General features: G+C 37.4%; 1 protein-coding gene across 3 annotated transcripts in view; it reads right to left on the bottom strand.

Moving 5' to 3' along the window:
• Window positions 1–27,333, bottom strand: part of FGF14 (fibroblast growth factor 14) — a 358,169-nt gene that overhangs the window by 13,149 nt on the left and 317,687 nt on the right. For all 3 annotated transcript variants that reach the window (XM_072135496.1, XM_072135497.1, XM_072135498.1), the window contains exon 4: window positions 3,549–3,747. In XM_072135496.1, the coding sequence (XP_071991597.1) occupies window positions 3,549–3,747 (199 nt within the window). The remainder of the gene's footprint in view (window positions 1–3,548; window positions 3,748–27,333) is intronic.

The following is a 27,333-nucleotide window of genomic DNA, read 5'->3' as shown; positions in this document are numbered from 1 at the left end:
AAAAACTAAGACTTTCCTTGATGACATAAGCAGAGTTAGAGCCGCCATCAAGCAGTAATGTGTTACAGCACAAAGGTAAAGCTGATGGCCTATTTTTGCTTAGCACTGTGATCCATTACTTTATTACTCAGACAGTAATAATGCAAATACTAAGCCATAATTATTAATAAAATAATCAATTCTACCAACATCTTTAAGACATTGGTAATATTGATTATCAAAGGAGTACAGTAGGATCTCTGCCTTCCTCATGCTGGAAGACCCCCCCCCCCCCAGAATGATGACATTATTCTGCAGCTGGCACATATATATATATATATATATATATATATATATATATATATATAAAGAGGGTAATATATTAGTAATACGTATTAACAAAATAATGGAGGGTTATAAAAGGTGAAAATAGATTATTATTTATCACCTGAACTACTACTGTACCACTATATGTCGCAGCTATAGTCAGTTAACTGTAAGCCGCAGTAAAAGACATGGGCTCAGACGCCGGGGGAGGATGAAGTGCAGTGAGATCTCTCTGTCTACAGACAGCTGAGACCTCACCACACAGTCCAAAGGCCACACAGAGGTCTCCGGGTAAATGATCACTGTGACAGCCTGCCTTGGTGATCATTTAGAAAAGTTATGAAGTTTTTATAAGCTTTTTAAAAGTAACAGCATCATCTTCCTGCTTTTGTGGAAGAGAAATCTTGCTGTTACTTAACTACTATAAAATCCCCCAGGCATATACCCCCTTCCCATTGACCCATTCCTGCCCTGAGTGTGTATGTGTAACTATATAACTATACACACACTGATATTTGTCCATGTGGTAACCTCATGCTGTATTTCATGCAGATTTTCTGCGTGGCATTTTGTGCTAAATCTTAAGTGTAATACGGTAGTGAATGAGATCAATGACAAGCCTGAAAGATGTGCCACAAAAGGGTTGTGTGTGACACAAATATGGTGCTGGCACTTCTTTAATACCTGTGCATGCAGTTTGCACCTAAAATAATGTGCAATGTCCGACTGGCACAAGGACCTTAGTAAATGTGACCCTTTGTGCATTACACTCTCCATGTGAAAAATAAGGGCTTAAACCCCTAAACCAAGGTCGTCAGTCAGGGAACCTTAAAATGGCAATAGCTCAGCACTCACTAGGATACCCGGGTTATAAATAACTTTTCTATTTAATACATTAAAAACTGCACTGCAGGCAGCATGCGCGACTGGATCAGCACTTTCTGAAGCTGAGAGTTTAAGTTGAGATCATGTCTAAGATGCTCAGCATCAAACCCCTGGATCTAATCATAAACTAAAGCACAAACAAACAAACTCTTTGCAGATGTTGACCCTGGTCCCCAGCACTGCAAGGCTGTAATGCTAACCACTAAGCCACCGTGTTGCCCTATAGGTTGTGATAAATGCCCCCACTGCATTTCTAATGTGTATGGTTTGATTCCAAATGGAACAGGTAAATCTAAAGGAACCTACTGACTCTCCTCCTACAGGTGGACAGACAGATTTCGACTTTCGTTAAATCTTTTTTTTACTTTTTTAGAAGGAAAAGATACTGCTGTGAGTAGCTCTATCCCAACTCAAAGCTCACTACATGTATACTATTTATAGGTACTGAGCATGCATGAGTAGGCAGAAGTCAAATAGACAGCCATCAAAAGTGTTTGGCCAGTGTAAATAAGGTATCAGACAACCACAGATATCAGTCTGTAGCTCTCTGGCAAAGTCTTGGGAAATAAGAAATCTCTACTACCCCTGTGATGAGAAATACAATTAAGGCGCAGCTACCCATACGTGGTACTATGCAGCTTGCCTCTTTGAAACAGCTATTTTCAATATTCACATAGTCAAGCATAATATTAAAGCACTGCTCATTATAGGTAATGTGAAAGTTAATAATGGTATCTTGTATCACTTTAGGATTTGGTGCATATCCCCTATCTTGGTTATTTAAATATGCCCCCTATGATTGTAAGAAGAAATATAACAATGTTAGTCATTATGATTTCTAATGCATTGCTTTACACTAAACTCTGACAGCTGATCCCCCAAATGGAAGGGGAAAGCTGTGATCTCTGCTCTCTGACTTTGACATGTAATTCGGACAAATTTCTATTGTCAATGTCAGTGTTCACTGCAAGGTGTCAAGATTTCCTTCTCACTCACAGCATCTGTCTACTTTTTTTTCTTTCTTACTTTTAAAATTTTGATCAGAATTTGCTCTTATTCTCAGATACGTTAGATATCATATACTTCAGATAGTTTGTTACATAGTTATGAGTATGTAAACATTATTTAGTTTATTTATATATAATATACATGACATATTTTTATACTATTAACATAATAGCTATATGGATATTATTCTATTAGAATCTTTCTCCTGAAAGCCTAGTAACTAGGTAGATCTAAGTAAATGATTTTGACAAGGGAAGCAAAGGAAACAATTTACCAGGGAAAATGGAAAAAATGCAAATGTAGTAAAATAAGGAATAACATGAAGATGCATTACCATATGGTGGTCTCTGTGATAAATGGCTGTCCATGTAATACATGTATAACCCAAAAATGCCTGTACTCTTTAGCGCCTTTGTGGTCTGGCCAATAGGGAAATATTTACAGGAGAACAATACTACAATCCCAATAGAACTTTAAGTAAAATCAAAAGTCAATTTGTGAATTGTCCAAATTAGATAGATTGATAATTCTATAAGTACAACAAGAATCCTAATTTTAGAACTTACATATAAACAGACAGTTTAGGTTCGTTGATGCTTGGACCATCATTGCTTTGATCAATGGTTAACTCTAGTTTACATTAGCCAATGGTGACTACACGGGGGATTGCGTAGTCACTGCTGCTATCGAGAGCCCCTTACACTTTCATCTGTTGTTGGATTCACATCTCTGTTTATATAGGATGATTCACTGCTGACATTCTAGTACCTATAATGCTGCATAAATAATGTAATCAGTCAACATTGAAGTGTTGGCTCATTTGCCTGGATGATTCAAGTCAGTTATTGGGAATAAGTGTTCTCTGGCTTGATAATTGAAACAAAATGCATTCAAATGGCCTTCTTTCCTTCATTATTTGCTTGAAAAAATGAGGAAAAAATTAATTAAATGTAAAAATCTAAGAGATTTGATTGGCCATATATTGATATACAAATGGCTGTCATATAGAATTTAATCGTGGATCATGCTTTTTGTTTTTTTTTTATGATTTCAGTAACTTATGATTTTTCAGTCAAGTCCAAATAAGAATTCAGAAATCACAGAACAGTACATGTCTGGATTGTCTTGATACTTACTTTTGGTTTTAGACATAACTTGCCTACTTTATGGACATACAGCATGAAATGAGACATAAAGACCCATATCAATGGAGAAACAAATACAAAAACAGACATACATTTGGCTGCATGTGATGTATATATAATTATTTCTAATGGAGTATGGGATGCATTCTCAAGCTTTAAGATGAAAGCCACCATATGCAATACATTAATATATGCAGCACTTACCTTCCAATGGCTTGGGTAGAAAATGAGCTGCTGGTTTTGTTTTCTTGACTCTGTTACCTTTCATAACTTGCCCTTCTTTGTTAAGCCCTAAGAACCAGGCCCTACCAGATTCTTGTTGTCTGTATATCATAGATGAGTAGATAACATAATAGTTTTCAAAAACCGACTCTTTAAACTTGCATTCCAGAGTAAAAAGTTCCTAGAGAAACAAAAAGGTAAAAATCATTAATTAGCAATATGATAGGGTTTCACTTATGAGACAACCTAATGTATATAAGGGCTCTGTTAGGACACAAAGCTAAATATATAAAGATCAGCCACGTCAAATTCCAACGATGCAGACATTATTTGTTCCTGTAGGAGTTACGTCACTGCTAGAGTAGAGTCTGGCAGTGGCTTTTTTTTACCTTTTCCCATTTATGCAAAACCTGCATTACCAGATGAGCCAAGATCCATAATAATGGCTATTTTATATGTACATGGTGGTGTGCTGCCCATTTTAGAAGGGCCGAGGGCTGTGTAACAGCTATGTTTGTTCTGTTTCTGCTTTGTACATAAATATCTTGGATAAATGGGCTAAGCTCTAGTGGCTTTCATAAAAGATTTTTAGTATCCACATGTAATAAGAAATAAGAAGAGAAGAAGAAGGGTAGTAGATCTTTTAGCAATGCTTTGTTGTTGGTGTCAGAAGTGTCCATAAAGAACACATATTTTTTCTTAAAATGCTTAAGTAATTTTATATGATATTTTAACTATTTATGACAAATCTTTAAAACTCAGTTTTGCTGCATGATTTTATGTAAGTATATATAGAGAATTTATTTTGCATATTGTATTTGTGGCCCGTTGTTGCCAAGGGAAGTAGTTGTATTTTATTGTTATGGCAACCAGTTATTTAGGGAGATTTGTGCCTAACTGGGTCACATAGTTGTAATGAATATGGGAAGAAAAAATAATCCATTTTTTTAGCAAAATTAAGAAAGCGTATAAATGAAAGTGGGCTTGTGTACAGTGGTGTGTTTTTAGTTATTGACAGCTCTCTTTCTACACACATTGTCCCACATTTATTATTAAGTGGAACAAGAGAAAATAGGCTTCAACTTTATGCAGACGATATAGTACTGTTTTTTTATCATTCTGATAATATGATCCAAGTAATCATTTACGTGATAAAGGATCATGGTAAAATGTCAGGCATTAAAATTAATTGAAGTAAATCCAATTTATTCCACTTGACTCAGTGCCTAAGGGGGCACAGAATCTTGGTCAGCTTAAAAGGGTGTCAAAAATGAAATATCTAGGTGTTTTCATTAGTAAAGATTTAAACAAATATATGGGTTTAAACGTAAAGCCTTTGTTGCTTAAAATAAAACAGAATGTGGGAATAACAATGAAAAAATACCCTTTACCTCAAGACTTGTTGAATAAAAAATGGTGATATTGCCCCAGGTTCTTTTTGTTTTTCAGAACAGTCCTTCAATGATGATGAGAAAAGGGATGCATTATTTGTGCACCAGATAGTGTGTGTGTGTGTGTGTGTGTGGGGTTATAGGTTAAATACCCTGCATGAGTTGTCACTGCATATGTCTTTGGTGTGTCTTTGGTTGACAACGGATTAAAAACAACATCTCCTTTTTAGTGTGCTTAGATCTCAGTATAGATTAAAAGGTCTGGTGACTAGAATATGAAAAATGGAAAAAAGATCTAGTAGACCTGTCAGAGGAGGAATGGGCCAATGCTTCAAAAATAATTAAATCTACCTCCAGAAATTTGTCCTATATCATGTCTCAAGTGTTTCTGTTGAATAAAGTCTTTATTACCCCTAAATGTTTGAATAGATACAAGATAGGTAAAGAAGAGAAACGCCCCAGATGTGACTTGGTGGATGCGGTTCTATACCATGTGATATGTAGGTGCCCAAAATTGATTTGATTTTGGGAGGATGCATTAGAGAGTTTGCAATCGTCGATTGAATGTATTATCCCATATGATCTGTATCTTGGGGGGCAAAATTGGAGCAAGAGGCACAAATAGAAAGATATTGGGTCACATTTACTAAGAATGTGGAAAACTGCACTAAAAGTGCTCTGCCTGTCTATAATGCTTGGTGCGTTAGATTCATTAAGAACACGCACCATAAATCATGAATCTGGCGCTTCCCTGCACTGGCCAGACAGAGTTCACCAACCTTTTTGTGGTGCACCTTTAACATAGGACGTGCAACAGGCTTGCATGTTAAATCTGCCGCACGGTCAGACTGAGCGCCCCCTAATTTGTGTCAAATTGTATGTAGCTAAGCTGCCTCACAATAGTGGTCCAGACACTTCTTAAATACTTGTGCAAGCAGTTTACACCTAAAAGAATGTGCAAAGTCCATTAACTGGCACAAAGCCCTTCTTAAATGTGCTCATTATAAACTAGGAAAAAAGGGATAATAGGGTACTGGGTTAATATTATGATGGGGTAGAGAAGGATGGCAGGAGTGCATTGTAAGAGGCATGATTCGATAGGCTGAGGAAAGGATATATGTATAGGAAGAGTTTAAAATCATCATTGGAGTGTTATGTAATATGTCACCAGTCACTAAGGGAGGGTTTAGGAGGGAAAAAAATTAATTAGGGATGTGAATGATTTTTGTGATGTATTAAGAAGTTAATGTAATGATGATGCTGCCTTTGAAGACCTTTGTTAAATTTTAATTTGTTTGATAATTTTCTAATAAAATAATTTTTTTTAAAAAGTATGCACACACTACTGGTATGATTTTCACTGACCAAATTCTTACGATTCTAAACTCATTTTGTGTTCAACTGGTCAGTGAAATTGTATAATTTGATCAAAGTTAGGTCCAATTTTAGTTCTATTGCAATCCAACCATTTGTTTTTCAAATTTTTATATCCGATTTGCACTTCCTTTAAACATGTGCAGGAAAAAATTACCACACTAGGAGGGCATCGTAGTCTGTTCTTTTAAATTTTTTTCATGCACCCAATGACTTCAATGAGTGGATTTCATGCATGACGCAAATCTAGAGTTGTGCAAGATGTGTTTTTCTCTGATAGGATTGGATTGATGGACTGGGAAAAACATCTGACATGTGCATATTACAGTACCCTAACAGTGTGCAGAGTTTTGTTCTAGTGCTGCTCAATGCAGACCAGGACAGCACTTGTATGAGAACATCTTTGGTGGCCAGAGAAAGCTGTGGACTTTTGACATGTCCAAAAGAATCCGCAGGCTAATGTCACACAAACCGAGTTAAAAATTGTATGATCTTGATCAGGAAAAATTATCCAAGTTTGATCAGTTTGTGTTCAGAGTTCAGTTCTAATGTTATCCAACCATTCATTTTTGGTAGCTCTATTCATCTTTCAGCTGTCCAAGTGCTATCAATTTTTTTACAAGGAATTTTTCTAGCAAGTGTCGGAACAGAGTAGTACGTGTTGAATTTTTCTTGCATAGACTGTAAAAACTAGAATAGACTTAATAGGGTAAATTTATCACTGACTTTTGGGGTTAAAAGTGTCAAAAAATCCCAAAGGGCCTTTTCACGCCACTCAGAAATAGTAGCCTGAACATAGAACCACTGCTGGAGCAATGCTGTGCAAAGCCAGATTTATGATTTGCAATTTTTAAAAAATTATTCCAAAAAAGTTGCAAGGTCACTCCACTCCCCTCCTGGCATATGTGATGTTGTGATTTTTTTCATAAATTGGTGAATATTTTTGCGATTATTTAAAGAAATCCCAGAAAGTTTTATTAAAGGGCCAACGCCACTTTAATAAATCTGAAAAGCAGCCGAGCTCCAATGACAGTCATAGAACTATCACAAAGAGCCTGCCTACTGATAAATCTACCCCAATATGTGTCAGAGTTCAGACATAGTGTAATCCGATGACAAATCAGACTCGAATCACGCAAGTAAAATGCTTGTGGGCAATAGTCCTATTCATAGATGTATAATGAGCATTTGAATATACAGTAGAGTATTTGATGTGTATGTTTGTGTAAGTGTAAATTATGTATTTCTTCCCCACTGGCATTTTTCTGAAGGTGTAATATTTGTGCAACTGACATCCCAGTAGCAATACCATTGATATGTCCACTTTCATTTAAAACTAATCAGAAATATACAGGTCAACTAATAGATAATAAATCGTGTCATCCTGGCATCCATTATCTTGCTCATCATATAAATTTGTCTGGACATACTAAACCAACATGACATACTCCTCATCCTTATCTATTTATTAGTTGCAGCTATTTAGATGATACAGAAGTTAATTATCCAGCAACTAGTCATTAGCTTCTAAAATTGCTGCATATTATTTGAGCTATAAACATGAAACAGCTTTAATCAATCAATGACAGCCATTTAATAGCATTGAAGTTGTGTTCTGTTGTATACCAGGTTAATTTATAAGACAATACTCCTACTCAAACAGCTCATCCAGGCTCTGCAAAGGATCCTTTCATACTTTTTACTTAGAAAATAAGAGGAAGGTTATTATTTCCAAAGGTACTTGTAGTACTCTCTGGTCTTCCTGTAGTCAGTATTCTAAATACTATTGCATTGTCGACACCTTCATGAAATTTTGATTAATATATTAGAAAATGCAAAAAAATAAAGCCTCAAAATATGTGGACATAAAAAAAGACAAGTATAAGGAAATAAGCTATAATTCAGAAGACATGCAAATTTGTGTACACTGTAAGGAACTGTAAGGAAATTTGTGTACACTGTAAGGAACAGCTGTCAAGCACAAGTGAACTGAAGTACACAGCCAAATTCACTCACTATCCATTCATTGTAGACTTTTACAGTATTATTTGCAAGCTACAGATTTATACGGTTCTCTATACCCAGCGATATAGAAAACCCCATTGCAATTTTTTCCACTTTTTGCCACCAAAGGCCAGATATATCACTGATCTGCGGTTAAAGGGTTTGTCCACTTTCAGCAAATAATTTATATTATGCGTGTAAGGAAAAGTTATACAATTTTCCAATATACTTTCTGTATAATTCCTCACAGTTTTCTGGATCTCTACTTTCTGTCCTGCTATAGGAAGCTTCTATGTTTACTCCAGTGAATAGAAATCTGTCCACGGTGATGTGATGTACAGGCAGGTGCACGAGCCATTTGTATCACACAACTGCTATTACTCTCAGTGATAATAACGGCTCCTCCACCGGCCTGTCTATAACATCACAATGGACAGATTTCTATTCACTGGAGTAAACATAGAAGCTTCCTATAGATGGACAGCAAGCAGAGATCTAGAAAACTGAGGAATTGGTACCGAAAGTATATTGGAAAATTGTGTAACTTTTCATTCAGTGGAGAACTCCTTTAAGTGTAGTTGTTGCACCTTAACTCTGACACATTGTTGTGCCATAATTATCACAAGCTACAACCATCTGTGATGAGTTGAGTTCCTGCCTCTTATTAATCACTTTACTTTAGACGCAGTTTAGGGGAAATATAGACACAGGGAGAGATTTATCAAGCTGTCTGAAAGTCAGAATATTCCTAGCGACAAGCTGTGTGACAAGCTGCAGCCAGTGACCGCCACAGCAGTGGCTTCTCCTGGAGAGGATCCTCCAGTGCTCATCTTCTGCTGCCCCTGTAATTATCGCCAGTATCCTCCTCAGACAGAAGAGTGGTCATCCTGCAACACAGGGACAATTCTCTGTAGTATCTGCAAAAACCTACAAACTTCTCTTCTCTCCTACTCTGAGCTGCTGCTTTTGCAGATTGTTTGTAAATAGAGGGTCATTAACTATAAACAGAGGCTGCATGTAGTGTCTGTAGTGTCTTCTGAGCTCTGTTGCTGGGGATAAGCTGCTCCCCACAAGAGCTCACTACTTGCTTCTCAGTTTCAACACCTTCAGGCTGGAGTGTTTTTGTGCCTAAATTGTGCCTTAATGAACAAGTTGCTAATGATGAATGAATATTAGGCACAGCAAAACATCTGGATTGGTAGGATTAATGAGGAAAACATGATTATATTTGCTCAGCGGCTAGTTTGTTGTTTAGGCGTAAAAATGGTACAAAAACAGTGCGACAATATGCAAAGGCGCAAAAACAACAGAAAAAACAAGTCATACATCTGGCCCCAAAAGTCAAGAAAATCCTATTATAAATCTCCCCCATTGTTCACAATCTCCTCCAGCACCACTATACCAAATAGTATGGCTGCTGATAGGAGGATAAGCAGGAGCACAAATACAATCCTAAAAATTAAAATAAAGTATCTATAATTGTAGTTTTCAGTCTATATAATATATTAATGGTATTTCAATTACTATGAATACAGGCGGTCCCCTACTTAAGAACACTCGACTTACATACAACCCCTAGTTACAAACGGACCTCTGGATATTGGTAATTTATTGTACTTTAGTCCTAGGCTACAGTGATCAGCTGTAACAGTTATTAAAGGTGTCTGTAATGAAGCTTTAGTGTTAGTTCTGATTCTTATGACAACCCAACATTTTTAAAATCCAATTGTTACAGAGACCAAAAGAGTTCTGGCTGGGATTACAATGATAAAATATACAGTTCCGACTTACATTCAAATTCAACTTAAGAACAAACCTACAGATCCTTTCTTGTATGTAACCCGGGGACTGCCTGTAAAGAGACCTTTAAATAAGTTAAAGATAATTGAATGTTTGACGCAAACATGAGTAAAGGTTAATATTGCACGGACTTGGTCGAATTTTTTTATAAGCTTTTATTCTTTTTAATGAAAAATGTAATTTCACATAAAATTAATGATTTTAGTTTTAGAGTTGATTATTTTATATATTTTATTTTCAAAATGAGCCTATAAAAAAATTATTTTTTTATGTAGTATGGTTCAGGTCACCTGTATGGAAGGGTTATGAGAATAATAAAAATTAAAACTAATGTAGTGTGAAAAATAGCATTGTTAAAGATGTGATATGCCTATGATATGATATATGGGTGTAAGCAGTCATTACTAGGTGCAGTCAAGCCCAAAGGGAACCAATTGTTTTTTTTTTTTTCATTAGGCTACCCAAAATGGCTAGTATTGATTTTTTTCTAAAACCATCAGGTATATGGGGTATTTTAGTCTGTAGCTCTTTCAATTATAATAAAAATACGAAAACACATATTTCATGATAGTTTGATCATACGATAGGAAGGGTAATACAAAATATTCTGTCTAAATGACAGCTTTATAGCTAAAATATGTTCAATTTCCCCTTATACTAGATTCATTTCATACAAATATGTTTTTTTACCTATCAGTGAAAATTTCTCCATATTATTATTATTGTATCAACATCACATTCATACACTCTTTAATACGTTAGTCTGTCAATGCTATGTCACACTTCATTGCTTCTGTAAAACATATAAGCAGATTTTAATATCCAGGAGATGGCAAAAGCAATGAAACTTTATGGTGGTTAAATTCTAATAGCAACCGGAGAGAGGTGAAGTAATAAGGCAATGATAGGCTGCCTTCCCAAGCAGTATTGATGGCATGATGGTCTCTCAAATCAGTGCTATTGGTCTATTTATAAATCATTGATCCATCAAAGTCCAAATTTTCAAATATGCTATTAATATGACACTGATTTATCAGAGTTTGTACATCTGCAAACAGGGGGTTCAAGCCATAAACTTCGTGTCAATACATGGCGCAGAGCTGGGAATTGTGACTACTCCACCCTTTAGGCCAGTTCAGGAGGGATGGGTCGATGCCAGGACATGTAGTGGGCCGGCGCGGGACATTCCTTTGATATTTTAATGCAACTATGCCACCTCTACGACATGTGGATATGGAGGGGGCATAGAGGGGCACAGGGGCCGGCTTAGTTGGTGGGCATGGGCATGGGGTGTTGCCGCCTGTGCCTGTGTATATCTTAAAAATCTGTAAACGTTCTTTTACACATTTTTCTGCAAAACTATGCTCTCCCATATAGAGCCTAAGGTTGGTTTCACATATGTATTGCGCATCCATTGAGTTTTGTCTCCGCTTCTGAAAAAAAAACTGAATGTCAACCATTGTTTTGAAAACATGCCACCTGGTTTCCAGCGTCATCAGTGAAAAAAAACTGACCTGTCATCAGTTTTTTTATGTGGACCCAAAGACTTCTATCGCTTTCCGTGATCTGCATCAGTGAAAAACAATGGACTGGTTTCAAAATTTTCTCCAGTGAAAAAAGCCAATGTGAAAACATCCATAGAAATTAATGACTAAGTGAGTCATCCGTGAAAATCACTGAACCACGGATGTGGAAAACAACGTTATTGTGAAGGTGTCGATACATGCACATACAAATAAAAACATCATGTAGATATACGGATTTGCATGGCACAGAAATACAAGACTGGAGAAGTCATACATTCGTGTGAAAGGAGCCTTATATTGCACCAGATTTATCATCCAGCATCAGACACCGTGATTGAGCCGGCGCAGCAGAAAACTGTCTACTTCTACTCTGCACTGGTATAATGGCTGACACATTAATACATCTCCCCCTGTGTGTTTATGATATACTATGTCACAAATCTAATATACACTGGAAAATATAGATTGTCAAAGTCAAACGATATTACTTGCTGCTGCATTGACAATATGTCATTGGTGACAACCTTGAGGGCGTTATGAATGATGAGTTGATTTTCTTTTTTTATGCTGGGAAAATTATTTTACAGTTTAGAAGCATTTTACTTTTGTATTTAGTGGAAAATATAATTCATATACAGTGGAATGAAACATTGAGAAAATGTAGTGTAATAAATGGTTACAGAAATAGTTGTAAGTATTTACATATGTAATAATATAAAATAATACGAAAATGTAATAATAGTTCAAATGTTTTGGAAAATTGTTATCCATTTCAGATAACTGAACTGTCCAAACTACAAGCAACATTTAGTATAGTGGGAGGGGACCACCACTTTTTTTAGTGCACCTTTAACATAGAGCGTGCAACACAATTCTGTCGGACTTTTATTGATAAATGTGCCACATGGTTGGACTGAGCGCCGGAGTGTCCCCTTCAGTGCAGAAATTTGTGTTGCATGAAGAATAGTGCAGCCACGACACAAAACGGTCGCATGTGACAAAAATGTGGGGTGGACTTTTCTTAAATACCTGTGCAAGCAGTTTGCACCTAAAGGAATGTGCAACAGAGTCCAACAGAAAACAGCCCAAAGTTAATAATTGAGAGGTACATTGTATTTTTCTAAACATCAGAAATGTCCAAAAAATATTGAGAAAATGGGGGATATTTATCAGGACCTCTGCGCACCGCCAGTGGCGCAGAGGCCCTGAAATAATCGCATATGCTAGCTTATTGCTAGCTTTTGCGATTATATTCCCCAATCTGTCACCTTCACGCCAGTGGGGTGTGAAGGGGCGCGAATGGGGGGCGCGGCGGGCTGAGCGGAGGGCGCCGCCGGGCGAGAGTGGGTCGGCGCGGGGCGTTACTGTCCCTGCGCCTGCGCACTCGCTGCTGCCGGCGACTTTTCATACGTGAAAAGCCACCAGCTGCGTTATTTTCTACGCCAGGCGTAGGATAAGCGCTTCGCTGCTGGCAGCAAGGGACATCAAGAGGCAGAAGCGGGCTATCACGCACGAGCGATAACGTATTTATCACACATTGAACAGGAGAGGACTGTATAGTGCCATGGATTTACGGCATATAACATGTTGCTTTACATACTCCTAATTGACCAGTCACTTCTTTGAACATTGAAGTTATTTTAGTTTTTTGTATTCAAAATGTCTCATATTACAATTTCTGCCAAGTTTACGACATTTGTGCTACTATTTAACTAAAAAGTTGTATATCCACTGTAGAGATTAACACTTCATGTGCCACATTTATCAAGCTGTCTAAGCCACTATAATAAAACTTCTAAAGTACTCCTAAGACATTCCAAACAACTGCCAGAACTCAACCATTTTTTCCAATTTGGATTTAATCACCATTGATGGCTAGTCTAGACGACAACATTTGTGCTTGGTTTGACTCCCACCTATTTATCAGCGGCAGAAGCAGATAGAACAGGGCCCTTGTGTACAAACAGTAATGGGCCCATTGTTCTTCATCACAGAGAACCGTAACTGAGCCAACCTAATATGTATACAATCTCATATCCAGAGGAAGGTTAGATGAACACTGCATCAAGAATGTAAGGAAACTGTCATATCAAGTTGATAAATACTGTGAATATTTAAAGCTCCATCAATTGTGATGTCCCAGAATCCTTTTTCTGTAGACAGACTAATATGTAAGCCCCAAGGCCTTTATACATTACAATTCAGATGCTTATAGAAAATCAGCTCACAGTTCCTTCAGGAAAAAGGGGATAATTCAGGCAATATCGTTAGCATGGAATCTACTTCCTTTATGTTTCTGAACTCTCTGATTGATGAACAGATATTTTTAGACGCTTGAATTGTTTGGTCTAATCAAATGAAAAAGAATTAATCATATGATGCATTCATAATTACTTGGAACACCTCAATACACCATCAAAAGGAAATTACTTTTCAGGTTCTTATATTAATTAGCAACCTGAGATTCTTCTACAGCATTTTCAGAAAAGAGCTACAAGTTTTCAATTTTACATTGAATTCTCATCTTTTTGATAAGAAGAAGAAAATATGTGGAATACTGTATATAATATACTAATAAAAATTTCAGATTGTTCTGTATTAAATGTATGTTGGTATTAATGGTCTATAAATGGAGAGCAGATAGATTACATTGATCTGATACCCGACTAATTATTATTTATAATTATTATTTATTTTTGTTGTTTGTTTTTTTTAAATCGCAGTACAAAAAGTGGGTTATTATTGGTATGTTATCTATCTCCCATCCAACATTCACAGAAAGGACATCAAATACCAGATGAGAATAAATACATGACTGTTGTTTATTTCACAACAAACAAAGGAGAATGATTGGAGCTGCTTTAATTATTACGCCTTATTTATTGTCATTTTTATATCTCCTGTTGGTCATTTTGGTTATTGCCATTTTCTTGCAGCAGCTGTAATTGTAAATGTCACAGCACATCAAACCACATCTGCATTAGCTGCAAATGTTCTTCTAAGTCAATTTCTCTTTGACACCCTGAGGAATATCTTCAATCTAGTTAGTGACCCATAAAAGAGTAGGTTTTTTCTACAGCTGGAGGGAGTTCCTTATAATGCAGTGTCAATCCTGCTTATATTTGTCTTCTAATGTAGTGTCATCTTTGCTCATAGCAATTTTCTACATACAGCTGTTCCTGTATATATGATTTCTGGGTGTTGCAGGGTTGCGCTATTGCACCTGATCCACTATACACACTAAAGTTTATTTTCTGCCTTTATGTTGTCTAGTTAAAATAAAACTGCTAAGCACTTGGTTATATTAGTTTTCCTGACTATTTCCCAATAAGTGTTTAATAATAGAAAATATGTCATGTAAGCACAGGATGATATATAATGAATCTTTATAAAATATGTACATTGTATTTTCCCAGTGCATTCCAGTACTATTTTATTTATCACCTATAATAGGATAGGTAAATGCTATCATATTTGTTGGTGATTGACAACCACCACCCCTACGATCAGCTAGTTGAAGAGTCTGCAGCATTGTAATGAGTGGTTTCTTCCCAGTGTACAAGCACATTACAGTATAATGTATAGTCGCTTGTTATTTTATCTTGCTTGAATGGGAATGAGATGCAGCCAGGCCACTCTACTGATGAGAATGACAGGCCAATGAAAAGTTGCTCATCGGATTGCTGGAACTGGTTTAAAGGGCATCTACCACCAGGATGAAGGACTGTATGTAAATGAACCTGAATGGCTCCAGGCTCCATAGCTGTTAATGGAGCCCCTTAGGCTCATTTGCATACAGTCTTTCATCCTGGTGGTAGATGTCCTTGGCTACAAAAATTGAATAATACTGAGATACTGCAAATTAAAGTCCCTATAAAGTATAAACATCACCATCTATTAAGCCTGTCTGCATGGCTTATCCGCGCATGCATGTCTAAACTGAACCTCCTGTATAAGCCGATAGCAATTATTGGGTAAATCGGAAGAACCTTTCTTAATGATGGTAAAACACTAGAGCTTTAAAAATGTTTGTGAATGGAATGTTCTATCTTTATGACCATCACTTGGAAATCACACGTGAATGTTTGATCATTATAGAGGCTTCTGCCAAAAATGTGATCTGTCAGAATGGCTTTTAATGGAATTCTTTGTTGAAACTACATATATGCAACATAATGGGTTAAAGAAAAATGCTTGTTCGCTTGTCCCCTGTGCTTTTATCTATTACCTCCCTGATATGACAGTTTAGTCTGGCATGTAGACTGTTGGATCCATCATCTGAATTATCCTACATATGATAGAGGGTTCATGTTCCGCTTCATACTGATATTGTCAAATTGAACCTACTCGTCCTTACTAATTTAGTTGGTTCCTACAAAATGTATCCAAGTCATATCCCCTCTCATGTCATCCTTTCTTTCTACTCACATCTCCATTAGCATTCACTCTGCTCTTTGCCTTTGGTTCAGTATAACTATCCAGACTTTATTAAGAATAATCGTAGATCAGAGTCTCCAGATCTCTATTTTCATTATTTGTCTTTTATGAGCAGCTGAGAATGTTTTCCATCTAGAAAAGGTCAGGGATTTCACAAATGAAATGACAGTAGTAATTGTACAATGCTAACCCACATAGCTCCAAAGACATGTCATTTGTTAATAACGTGGCAGGTTTGTGACGCTAATATAGTATGTGCATTGTGTATTTATAGTCGTTGTAGAGTTGTATTCCTCCTATTCATTCATGCTGTTAATGTTTCCATTTTGGCTTCATTACAATTTTCGGAGTTGAATCGGAATGTATCACTGAGGGTGACAATATAATTGAGGAAAAGAAACACCTTGGCAAGTGCAGCTATAAAAGGCTTCAAGGAAAAAACTGAGTGGAAAGTTGGAAAAATACACAGATGGAGGCGCTCTGACAAATCGGTAAACAGGAAACATGTGGTTGGCTAATTAGAGGGACTGAAATAGACACTTTCCAAAAAAAGGAAGGTAAAAAAGCTGATACTATGTTTTATTTTTCTCACTTATTCCTCCATCAAACTCATTATATCAAAGCTGTAGAGAAGATAGAGAGATTTAGTTTTATAACGACTTTTACCCAGAAACCTGAGAGGTACTTTTACTTTATACTAATGGTACATATTAAGTATCAATAGATGAAATAGATGATAGGGAGATTGATAACATACTTGGGATGAAAAATCCTGCATACTTCATGACTAAGAAGTTCAGATTGTAATGCCTCTGGCTCAGCAATACAGTGTGCAGAAGGTAGCTTTTGATAGGTTATCACCAATGCTTTGAGTAAGTGCTTTTGTGGTCTCCAAGTAGGATTCCAGAACCACCACCCAGTAAACCAGAGCAGCAATGTGAATTACCTGGTAATGCCCCGATACAAGACAATCATAAATATGATAACAATGCTCTCCAGGGCCTTTATAAAAATCGGTCATATTCAAAACCAGCAGAGGAGGATGTACCCAAAGGATGTGCACCCTGGACATCTTCAATATTGTATGAGTATTATCATTTCTTCTGAATTAAGTTGCATGGCAGCCCCAACCAAAGTGCTTGGATACAATCTCTTGAACAAGTCCTAAAGTCAGCTAAACACGAACTGTTCCATGCAGTGGGTATTACATCCCTATGTCTACAAGTGTTTTCTGTGTACAAGAAAATACAATGTTATATATTCCAGTTACCATCAGCAAAAATATACTACGCCAAGGAGTTTAACAAACAATGGGTTGCTGTATTGGGAATGGGACGAGACAAAGAATGTATCTCAACATGCCATGAAAATAAGTGATCATTAAGGGAACAAGCTGAGAGAGCTATTCGTGAATCTCATGTAAGACATTTTTGAATGAATTTGCATATTTGTATGTCCAGAAAATGCCTCAATGGATATCCATTGTATTTAATGGCCTTATGGGAGACAATTTGCTTACAGCTGTACAACTTGAGTGATCTGCAAATTTTGTGTGCAAATGAGAAAATCAGGAGAATTATACATTAACTGGTTAAGGCTGAGCTGGGTATATATAATAGATACACAATATCATACGGAATATTTGACATTTAGCAGCGATCTTTATCAGATTTTCTGGTAAAAAAAATACTGATTCAGATATTTTTCATGGAAAGAATACCATTTGTCTGCTACAGTTAAATATTATGTACCAAAGTTAAAGTGGACCTGCTGGCTTTCCTAACATGTCTTAGAACAGTGCTACCAGAACAGAATGGGAAAGGGATAGTGAGCTGTGGCACTAAACCCACAAAAACCCACAGAATACTTGACAACTGTCCTAAATTATGGCCCCAACTGGGGGATATTCCTTACAGGTAAAGTACAGGGTAGGGGAAAGGAACACTACAAAACTCAGCATGTCAAGGTCAGTACCGGGATCACAACAAGAGGCATACGTCAGGGCTCGGGGTTAGTGAACCCCATGGACCACCACGGACGATGACAGAAGCCGACACCTGGGTCCGGAATCTAAGTGGCACCCAGTCTTCACCAGAGCCCGCCGCAAAGCAGGTTGGTCTTGTTGCAGCGTGTTGCCACCAGGTCGTTCCACAGGCGCCACTTGTCCACGGTGGCAGCCAAGGTCGAGGTACAGAATCAGCAGGCAATCTCATAGTCGGGAACAGGCAGATGGTCAAGGCAGGCGGCAAAGATGTAAAGTCAGGGACAGAGCAAGAGCTCAGTGCTGGCAGAGTTGGAGTGCAGTCAAGAACAGGGCCGGGATCACAACAGGATTGAAACACACGAACGAGGCTCAGGGAACAGCTTTCACATCGGCAATAGCACAAAGATCCAACAGGGTGTGCAGGGAGAGGCAGATTTAAATAGATTTCTGGGTAATGGCCAGCCAAGTGAGCGCGGACCCGCAATATGGATCGGGAGAGCACCCGTGACCCCCGTGACAGTATACATCAAAGTCAAACTTAGAAGTCCAAGAATTGTCAAGAATCACCAAGGTTCCAAATACAGATAAATCCAAAGAGCAACAGGCTAAAGTCGACATCCGTTTTTCACTTATGCCTACCATGATTTTCATAGATAACATAGTGCCCCCTTATTCCCAATTTTGTTTTTCACCTGTCATTTTTTTCACTGACCATACACTTTTTTTTTTATACATTTGCATATTATGGACTTCCATAGAATAAATGGGTGTGATTAAGAAAACTGACATTCAGGTGCAGTCCAAATTTTTGCACAGAATATGCTGGGAACCAGGTGTTTTGCCACTTATATTTACATAATGTGGTTTTAGAGTTATCCAAAACTATATCATCACCTCTAATGTGCACCAGAATTGTTATGAGCAATATGAGTATTTACTAAGTGACAGGCCAGGAGAGCTGACAATAGCGGAAATTATTTTTTCCCCTACTTGAGTTCGTTAAGGGGGCTCCTCTATGAAGAGGGAATATGGAAATGAGTTGCTCAGTTGAGATAACCTCTTTTATAACAGACTGTACTTGGCTCCAATTCCTTAATGCCCTGTAGTATCAGCTATGGATTATTACAATAATATAAAATATAAACATTACAGTTTTACCCTCCGCGGTACAAAGTTATTGTTCTGAATTGCTTTGCAAAGTTCTACAGATCTGAAATGTCATTTATTTATCAAATGACTTCTCCTCCATTGCACATAAAAACATACTTAAAATTAATTTTATTTGCATGTTTTACATCTAATTTTAGTAGCATAAATTGCACAGCAATCTCCACAGAATTAATTTGTGCTAAAGTGGATTTCAAAGTCATTGATCCATGAATCTGTTCATCTTAGGAAAATACCTGCTAGGGATGAACTTCAGAGCTACAAATCCCATATGCTTTGAAGAGATAAATTGAGGTTCTGTTTGTGCTACGAGGTAGAGTCTTTGGTGAATTGTAAATACAAGTTAAAGGGATTAGAACAACCCTTATGGGGAGTCATTCTAGTTTGTATCTTTCACAGCAGGAATAAACTACTATATGTAACAAGTGTATAATGGCCCTGTAGGCAAAGGAGGCTGCTTCTACCTTAAAGAGGTTGTTTTGCTGCTTAAATTGGTAGTCTGGATATCTTCCAAATTAATATTTCATTTAACTCACTATTACACTTTATTAAGAAATCTGCAGTAATATTTCATTTCAGACTCCCCATTTTTGATACCTAAACCTCTCTACCTATATTTATCTGTGTGAGCTGTCCATCTGGCTGTATTAGCTAGCAACCTTGATGTCCAGCACTTATGTGCTTGTTTATGCACTAATTTAAACTTTTTTTGGTGTATAAAGAATGGGAATATTTTCTATGAAAATGAGTTTTAAAAAATATCTAAATGAGTCCGAGGTGTTCATGATGTTTCATTAGACAGGTCTCTGCATGTACATATACCTGTGTCTTTGCCTCCTGTGAGTCTCAGTCTTTCCCTGTTATCCACATGCTGAACATTGCATCTCTAAACAACTTCCTGTTTCTCACTCCTTCAGTCCATCTGTACTGGCAGCCTCCAGTGTGTCTTATTGTCTTCATCCGTCTCACTGACATACACAAAGAGGTTGGAGGGGGGAGTGGCAGGATAAGTCACCATCTCCTGCTGCAGGTCCCTTATATTTACCAGTGTACGTAGGAGCTTTGTTTACATGTCTATGCAAGGTGCAGGGAGAGTCTTCACACAGCAATAAAGGAAGCATCAGGCATGATGAATGAATTGGAATTGGTGAACATTCAGGAAATATTATTAAGGCAGAAAAGGTACATAGGCAATTTTTGTTAAAGAGTGGACAACTCCTTTACTTTATGCATGCCCCTCCCCCCCCTGTAATCCTACCTCGTGCTCCTAGCAGAGGAGCTAGGAGCTAGGCCGATTAGTGTAAAAAGAAAAAAGCACGTAATGCAGGACATCTACCATCAGTCAAACTGATAGTAGATGTCCTTTAAGGCCACCTTTGAATCAGCCATGGAAGGAAAGGGATCTGCACTGCACTTGCAATAATGGAAAAATAATTGCAATTACTCACCGTGCACCAGTAATTATTTCAGGGCTTGTACACCAGAAAACAGGCATGCAAGCTTGATTACATGTCCCCCAGTGATAGCATGAGCATGGTCTAATCTAAGCTCAATGCTGCATGGCTGACAGACACAGACTTCTTGCATTATATATCTCTATGGGCTCCAGGACTCCTGCACTGTGCACTGTGCTTGGACCAATGGATCTGACTAGCACAAAGGTTTCAGCAGGCCAAACACATTTGAGAGCAGGGGTTCATAGACTGAAGATAGTAATGAAATGACACAGCTTTGGTAAAGTGCCTTAAAGGAAATTTACCATCGAAATCAGGCATGATAAACCAGGGACACTTACTCATAGATCACAGGCACTGTGACTGTGGTAATTTTCTTATATGTGCTACCCATGGCCTCCTTCCTTCTAAAAATCAACCTTTAGAACTATGCTAATGGTGGGTGTTATAAGAGTCCCTCCGTACTACATATTCATAGGCTGCTACGGTGTGCAAGGAGCTTCCCCCTCCCACTATGTGCTGAAACTTGTTGTGCTGCAGTGATATTTAACTAGGAAGAAGGAGGGGTGTAGCATTAAGGGAGCAGACAGGGAGGATCTAACAGCCTGTAATAACAGTGAACGGAGGGGTTCAGGTAACACCCCCAGTAGCCGTTCAGGCTCATTAAAGAGAAGTTTTTTATAAGGAAGGAGGCCATGGATAACAACTATTATTAGATTACCTCAGTCACATTGCCTGGATCTATAAGTGTCCCTGGTGTGACAATTGTATTTTAAAAATGTTGAATTGTCACTAGAATCAGCGTTAACAATAAAGCTCAATTGCAGACACATTTGATAACTGTTACAGCTGATCCTTGTAGCCTAGGGCTGAAGGTACACTAAATTACCAACATCCAGAGGTCCGTTTGTAACTAGGAGTTGTGTGTAAGTCGGGTGTTCTTAAGTAGGGGACTGCCTGTAGTTTCATTTACATGCTAGCACAGATCCCCTTTAGGAAAGGGAGGGGGGCAGATATGTTCTGTTATTGGTCAGTCCTGCTGATATTAGTGGACTGAAATATTTAACACATGAATTGGGTTACGTTTAGGTATGTTTTAGGCTACTTTGGTGAAAATGAATTAAATAACTTTAGAAGTTGTTAATTTTATATTAGTCTGCAGAGCTGTAGTTAAGGAAAAGAGCAATCACTTGTGAAAAGTCCTTTATGCAGATTATATCGCTCTGAGGTCAGTTGGTAAAGTTAAGAGGAGGATTAACAGATCCATTTACTTTTATCATTAAATGAACACAATTGCATGTTAGTAGAAGTCAGCGTGTCTCTTTGTACTTTTATTGATTCCAAAGAGGTGAGGAGAAGGAATTTCAAGGGACCGCTTTCTTGTTAGTATACTGGGAGTCCTTTAATTAGTTCATGTCCGATCAGATAAAGTTCTTTCCTGCGTGTGTACAGTATTGACTTTAATAATTACCAAAATAGGATGATTAATTGATTGTAAAAGGCTAATAAAAGTATACCTAATATTTCAATTTCAAATGAATATTTAGGCAGAAGTTTTGGAGGGTCAGGCAGATTTATTCATATGAATTTGACTTGTAAACACCTTCCTGTACACATTTTTTAAGTACATTACTGACCCTATACTGTTCCCTTGAGCAGCTGTAACCAGTTGCTACAATGGCTTCATCACAGTAACTGTGCCCATGTCATTACCGCTGGTTAATGGCTGAATTCATAGAGATAACAGAGTTTAAAAGTATATAAAGTTGCTTAAATCAAGATAATACCAAAAGAGACGTCAAAGTAAGAGGTGTTGAAGTAAGTAAGAATAAATGAGGCCACTGGAGGCAGGTGGTCACACTGCAACTGCCTGTTATACATCAGTGCTCTATAATGTCTTAAAGGAAACCTACCACTTCTGAAGTTAAGTGTGAGATGTAAACACCGGGCACCAGCTCAGGGTGAGCTGGTGCCGGAGCTTACCTTAGCAAGTGTTTTAAACCGCTATATCGCGGTTTAAACACATTTTGATTTACAGCCCCGAGGCAGCTTCGGCACTTCGCATGGAGGCGCGCGTGCGCACGGCCGCGCGCAGCGCCGAAGCTACCTCGCGGACGTAAATCAAAATGTGTTTAAACCGCGATGGTAAGCTCCGGCACCAGCTCACCCTGAGCTGGTGCCCGGTGTTTACATCTCACACCTACCTTCAGAAGTGGTAGGTTTCCTTTAATAAATCTGGATCTTACCAGTGATAAATGTTACAGAGTAGACTTGATGATAGCAGTTAGTCTCCACTCACCAGCTCAGAGAAAACAAAATTAGGGGGGGAGGAGGGGCATTTAACAGCGTTAGTTTTTCTGATGATTTTTTTCTGACTTTTTGTTTTTCCACTGTTGGGTTTTAGCAGGTTTTTATGACATTTTAGAAAAGTGCACTCAAACTCGCCGGGACTAATTTGTCACTCAAATTATTGGTTTCACTCAAATGTCGCAATAAATACCGTAATTTCTCTTTGATAGTGGTTTGTTGCCTGATACCTTGGATTTTGTGGGTGAATCTGAGTTTTTCTTTGATATTTGGTGGAAAAAGTCACAATTAGCACTTGGGATATAAGATACGAAGAAAGTTGTAATTTTTTCCGCAAAGCCAGGTATACAATAAATTGGATGCAAAAAAGGAAAACAGCCAAGTCTTAAAAAAACCAAAAATAGTGATACATTCTCCCCTAGATATGGAGCCAGCAAATTAGTTAAACTGGGTCCAGTTTTAAATGGTGTAACTGTAAAAGCACAGTATGGTTTGGTCTTTTTAAACTCTTACTGCTCACAGTTCTGAGCTGTGACTCATGTTATAATCACTCATTTTTTATGTCCAATTCCAGATAATCATTTACATTTATAAACATATCATTCTCAATAGAAACAGACTAATAAAAAATATTTTCAGTTTTGCAAACCATAGAACACCTGCCTGGCATATTTGTTCCAAATGTATATAGTTGTAACCACTATCACAAGCCTTTATACAATTCTTTCTACAATGTATTGTTTACTTTTTGATTTTCTAAATTGCTAACTAAATAAAAGTTAAGGTGTCATTTTTCTTTGGTCTTTCCTGTTTCTGAGAATTTTAGGTGTAGTAGTGTATTTGCGCCTTTTCGGTTAAAATACTTTCTGTGCAGAGTTTGCCATGTTCACATTATTATTTGAATCCAGGTGTTGAAGTTCAATTTTTTCTATGCATCTTTTTCAAAAGTAGCATTTGGGGGGCAAAAAACACTCTAGCCCCACCAGGCATAGGGATTAGTTCAGACTAAACACAAATTTGGCAAAATGGGGCATATACGATAATTGTGGGACATTTTAAAGACAAAACACTGCAAAAACATGTTACTGCAATGATACCTCCACCCCCAATGTTTGCTACCAGCAAGCTAGACATTAGAAAACTATGGTGGAGTATGCTCGCTCCAATAATCTTTCGCTCTATACTTCTGGCAGTGAGTAACAACTGTGAAATTAAATCTTTGCATGGGATTCACCATCAAGAAGAGTTTATGCTGACATCAAAAGCACTGTTGTATAATTTATTAAGGAATATACCCTTCATTACTGCTTCTTCTCGTGAAGCAAGGCTAGAGACTTTGGGAAGGCATGCAAAATCCTTTTCTTTACCGCTTCTAGCATATATTTTTTTGTGCCATAGCCAGAGGTGGATGTTGTCAAGCACAAGAAAATACGTCCAAAATACTATTTGTGAGCTCTATATCAAGTCCCCAAAACATCTCTTTATATATCCATTTATCCAGGAAGAATTGTAAAGCTGACTTTTGTATTAAGGATCACAGTAATGCATTTTTAGTGTTAACGTACTTCTGCGGACACATTTTCGAAAATTTATTTTAAAATATTAAACGATTCTAACACTGCATCACAAATGGCTTGTGACAGGTGCACAAAATGAAACATGGCTACATCAGAGCATACCAGATATATATAAAGTACGCTACGGTGCGAGTGGAGGCACTTTTTATATCACAGGATACATGAACTTACAGAAAAAAAATTATAACACAGCATGGGTAGTCTATTAGAGGTCAATGAGGTCAATCTAGTTATATTATATCCACAGGACTTGCCATGAATAGATGGTGGTCTCACTTCCTGACCTCTTTCCCACAGTGGGGATAAATGGAGAGAGTGTCACGCATGCACAGCCACACTCTATTCTGTGTGAGTGTATAGTCTCGGCTTTTATCGGCACTCCCATAAAACGGCACTCTCTCTATTTAGCCCCTCTGTGGGATTTTGAGTCGGGTTGAACTCAACGTTGCTGAGTGAGAGCCGCTTCTATTGTCTATATCCTGTGGATATGTCATGAATAGATAAGATGTGAATACACCTTTAACTTATAAGCAATAAAAAAGTATCCACAGTGGTTGTCAGCTATAGCTTACCCCTAAATTGCTGTGATCTGTAGTGTTTACGGAACCCAAGTGGCTTCACTTTGGACTTATAATTGACTTCCCCCTTCCTAAAGGATTTCTATCTGTAGGGTCAAGCTGCATGCATAGTTCAGGAGTTGGACCCCAATGTTCCAAAGCATAGGTCATCAATATGAGAGCTGCTTTGAGGGCCTGAACCCTTTGAAGGCCAATTCTAGGCCACATTCTGAAATGTAACAAAAAAATCTACATTTCTTGTTGTCCTGAAAAATAAAGGAACGGTTTTCACATATTTTAAATGTTTACTGTATTAAATTATATTTTATTGAATTGTGTTTCCAATATTGACAGTGAACATAACTCAATCAAAATTGCCATGAGTTAATGAAATGTGAATTGTATTCATTTACTTTAAAATTATTGAAAATCCCTATTTTCATCAATAGTAGGTATTTGATCAATCTGGCAAAAAAAAATGGAAAGCTAGAGGCCTTTTCCCATTTGGATCGTGTTTTGTTAAAATTATTGTCGCAAAAGAATTTTTTTTTACATATAGAGGTATAAAGGTATCGTAAATGCTTAGGTTCCAATAACTGTAATTACCTAGTGCAATAGGCAAGCCTATTGAAATGTGACTGCTACAATTGTAAAGTACAATGCACGTCAGAGTTCTTTATATCACTTCAACTTCTTACATTGAATAGTATAATAGTATAATATGTAGGATTTTGCTACTAAAAAGAAATATATTAAGCCCAGTGATTACAAGGGTCTGCTAGAAAACTGTCCTTGATGAGGAAGAGCTGGGCTTAAATGGCTGAGGTTGTCAATAGTGAGGGTTGTGTAAAGACATGCAGAGAAGCGGGGGGGGGGGGCTTCCCCTTTGTATTTGGCCCTACTGAACAAAAGCCATCTAGAAAATAGGGATTAGATCTAATGGCCCTTACACATAAATAAGCTGCATCATATTGAACCAAACTTGCGCAAGATTCTGCCTATAAAAGTCAGTGGATGTTCATGAAACAAATACACGTCAACATGTAGCCTGAAGACACTGGAAATAGGGATGAGAACAATGCAGAGATCGGATGCAACACATTTCTACTTAAAATCTATAAAAACCAATGATGAAACACAGAAAAGTTTTCCAACGTCTTTTGAGTACTTTAAAACATAGAATCACTCATTGGGATAATCAAAATAATGTGATCCCACCTTAAATTACCTTACCTTATCTTTATAATACATCTTTTTCTATTTATATATATATATTGCCCTCATATTCCACAATGATTTACAAATTGTACCTGGTTATAGTTCATAATATAAATACACAGAGAATGAAGATGAAGGTACATATATAACTTTTACTATTAGAATGACATATGGAGCTGAAAGGAAGCAACCATCAATAGAGACAAAATTAATTAAAACAATAAACAATACTGTCAATCTGTGCAATAGCCTGCCTCTGGCGCTGGTCACAGCAGGGACCGTAGAGAGCTTGAAGAAGGGTCTAGATGCCTTTTTAAACCTAAATAACATTGATAGTTATGTTATATAGAATTGTTTCCCCCCGAATCCCTTCCTTGTGCAATCCCTTCCCTTCCTTGGTTGAACTTGATGGACAAGTGTCTTTTTCAACCATATAAACTATGATACTATGATATGGCGGAGATTTTTTTCACTTCGCTTATTTAAAAAAAAAAAATTTTATTCATTATAACAGTTTTACAGTCATAAATACAGTATTACATAGAATTTAGTATAAGTTAGTTATGACAAGAAGATGTACAAAAACTATGTGGCATGCTCCCTACATGCTGGAGAATATTAGTTTCCTACTATTTAACTTAAAGAAAAAACTTTTAAGGTCTTTCATTACCTCTTTGGGGTTATCCCTGCATTTTTTTCTAGCCAGATTTTCCTTACAGATACCACTTTTACCACTTGTACCCAGAAGTTTGTTAGATGCAGACAGCTCCACCATAAATGTAAAAGATATGCTGCTTCTCCACATCCTTTCCAACATATATTACTTGCATTCTTATAAATAAGAGCTAAACGACTAGGGGATACATGCCATCTCATCACAACTTTTAGGAAACAATCAATATGATTGAGACAATTCAGGTTGTTTTGAACCTCAGGAGATTCAGTCCTTTAAGGGGGTTGATTTCCCTAGG

This window comes from Engystomops pustulosus, chromosome 2 (genome assembly GCF_040894005.1).
Source record: "Engystomops pustulosus chromosome 2, aEngPut4.maternal, whole genome shotgun sequence".
Classification (NCBI taxonomy): Eukaryota; Metazoa; Chordata; class Amphibia; order Anura; family Leptodactylidae; genus Engystomops; species Engystomops pustulosus.
This window is presented reverse-complemented; position numbering and strand designations above follow the sequence as displayed.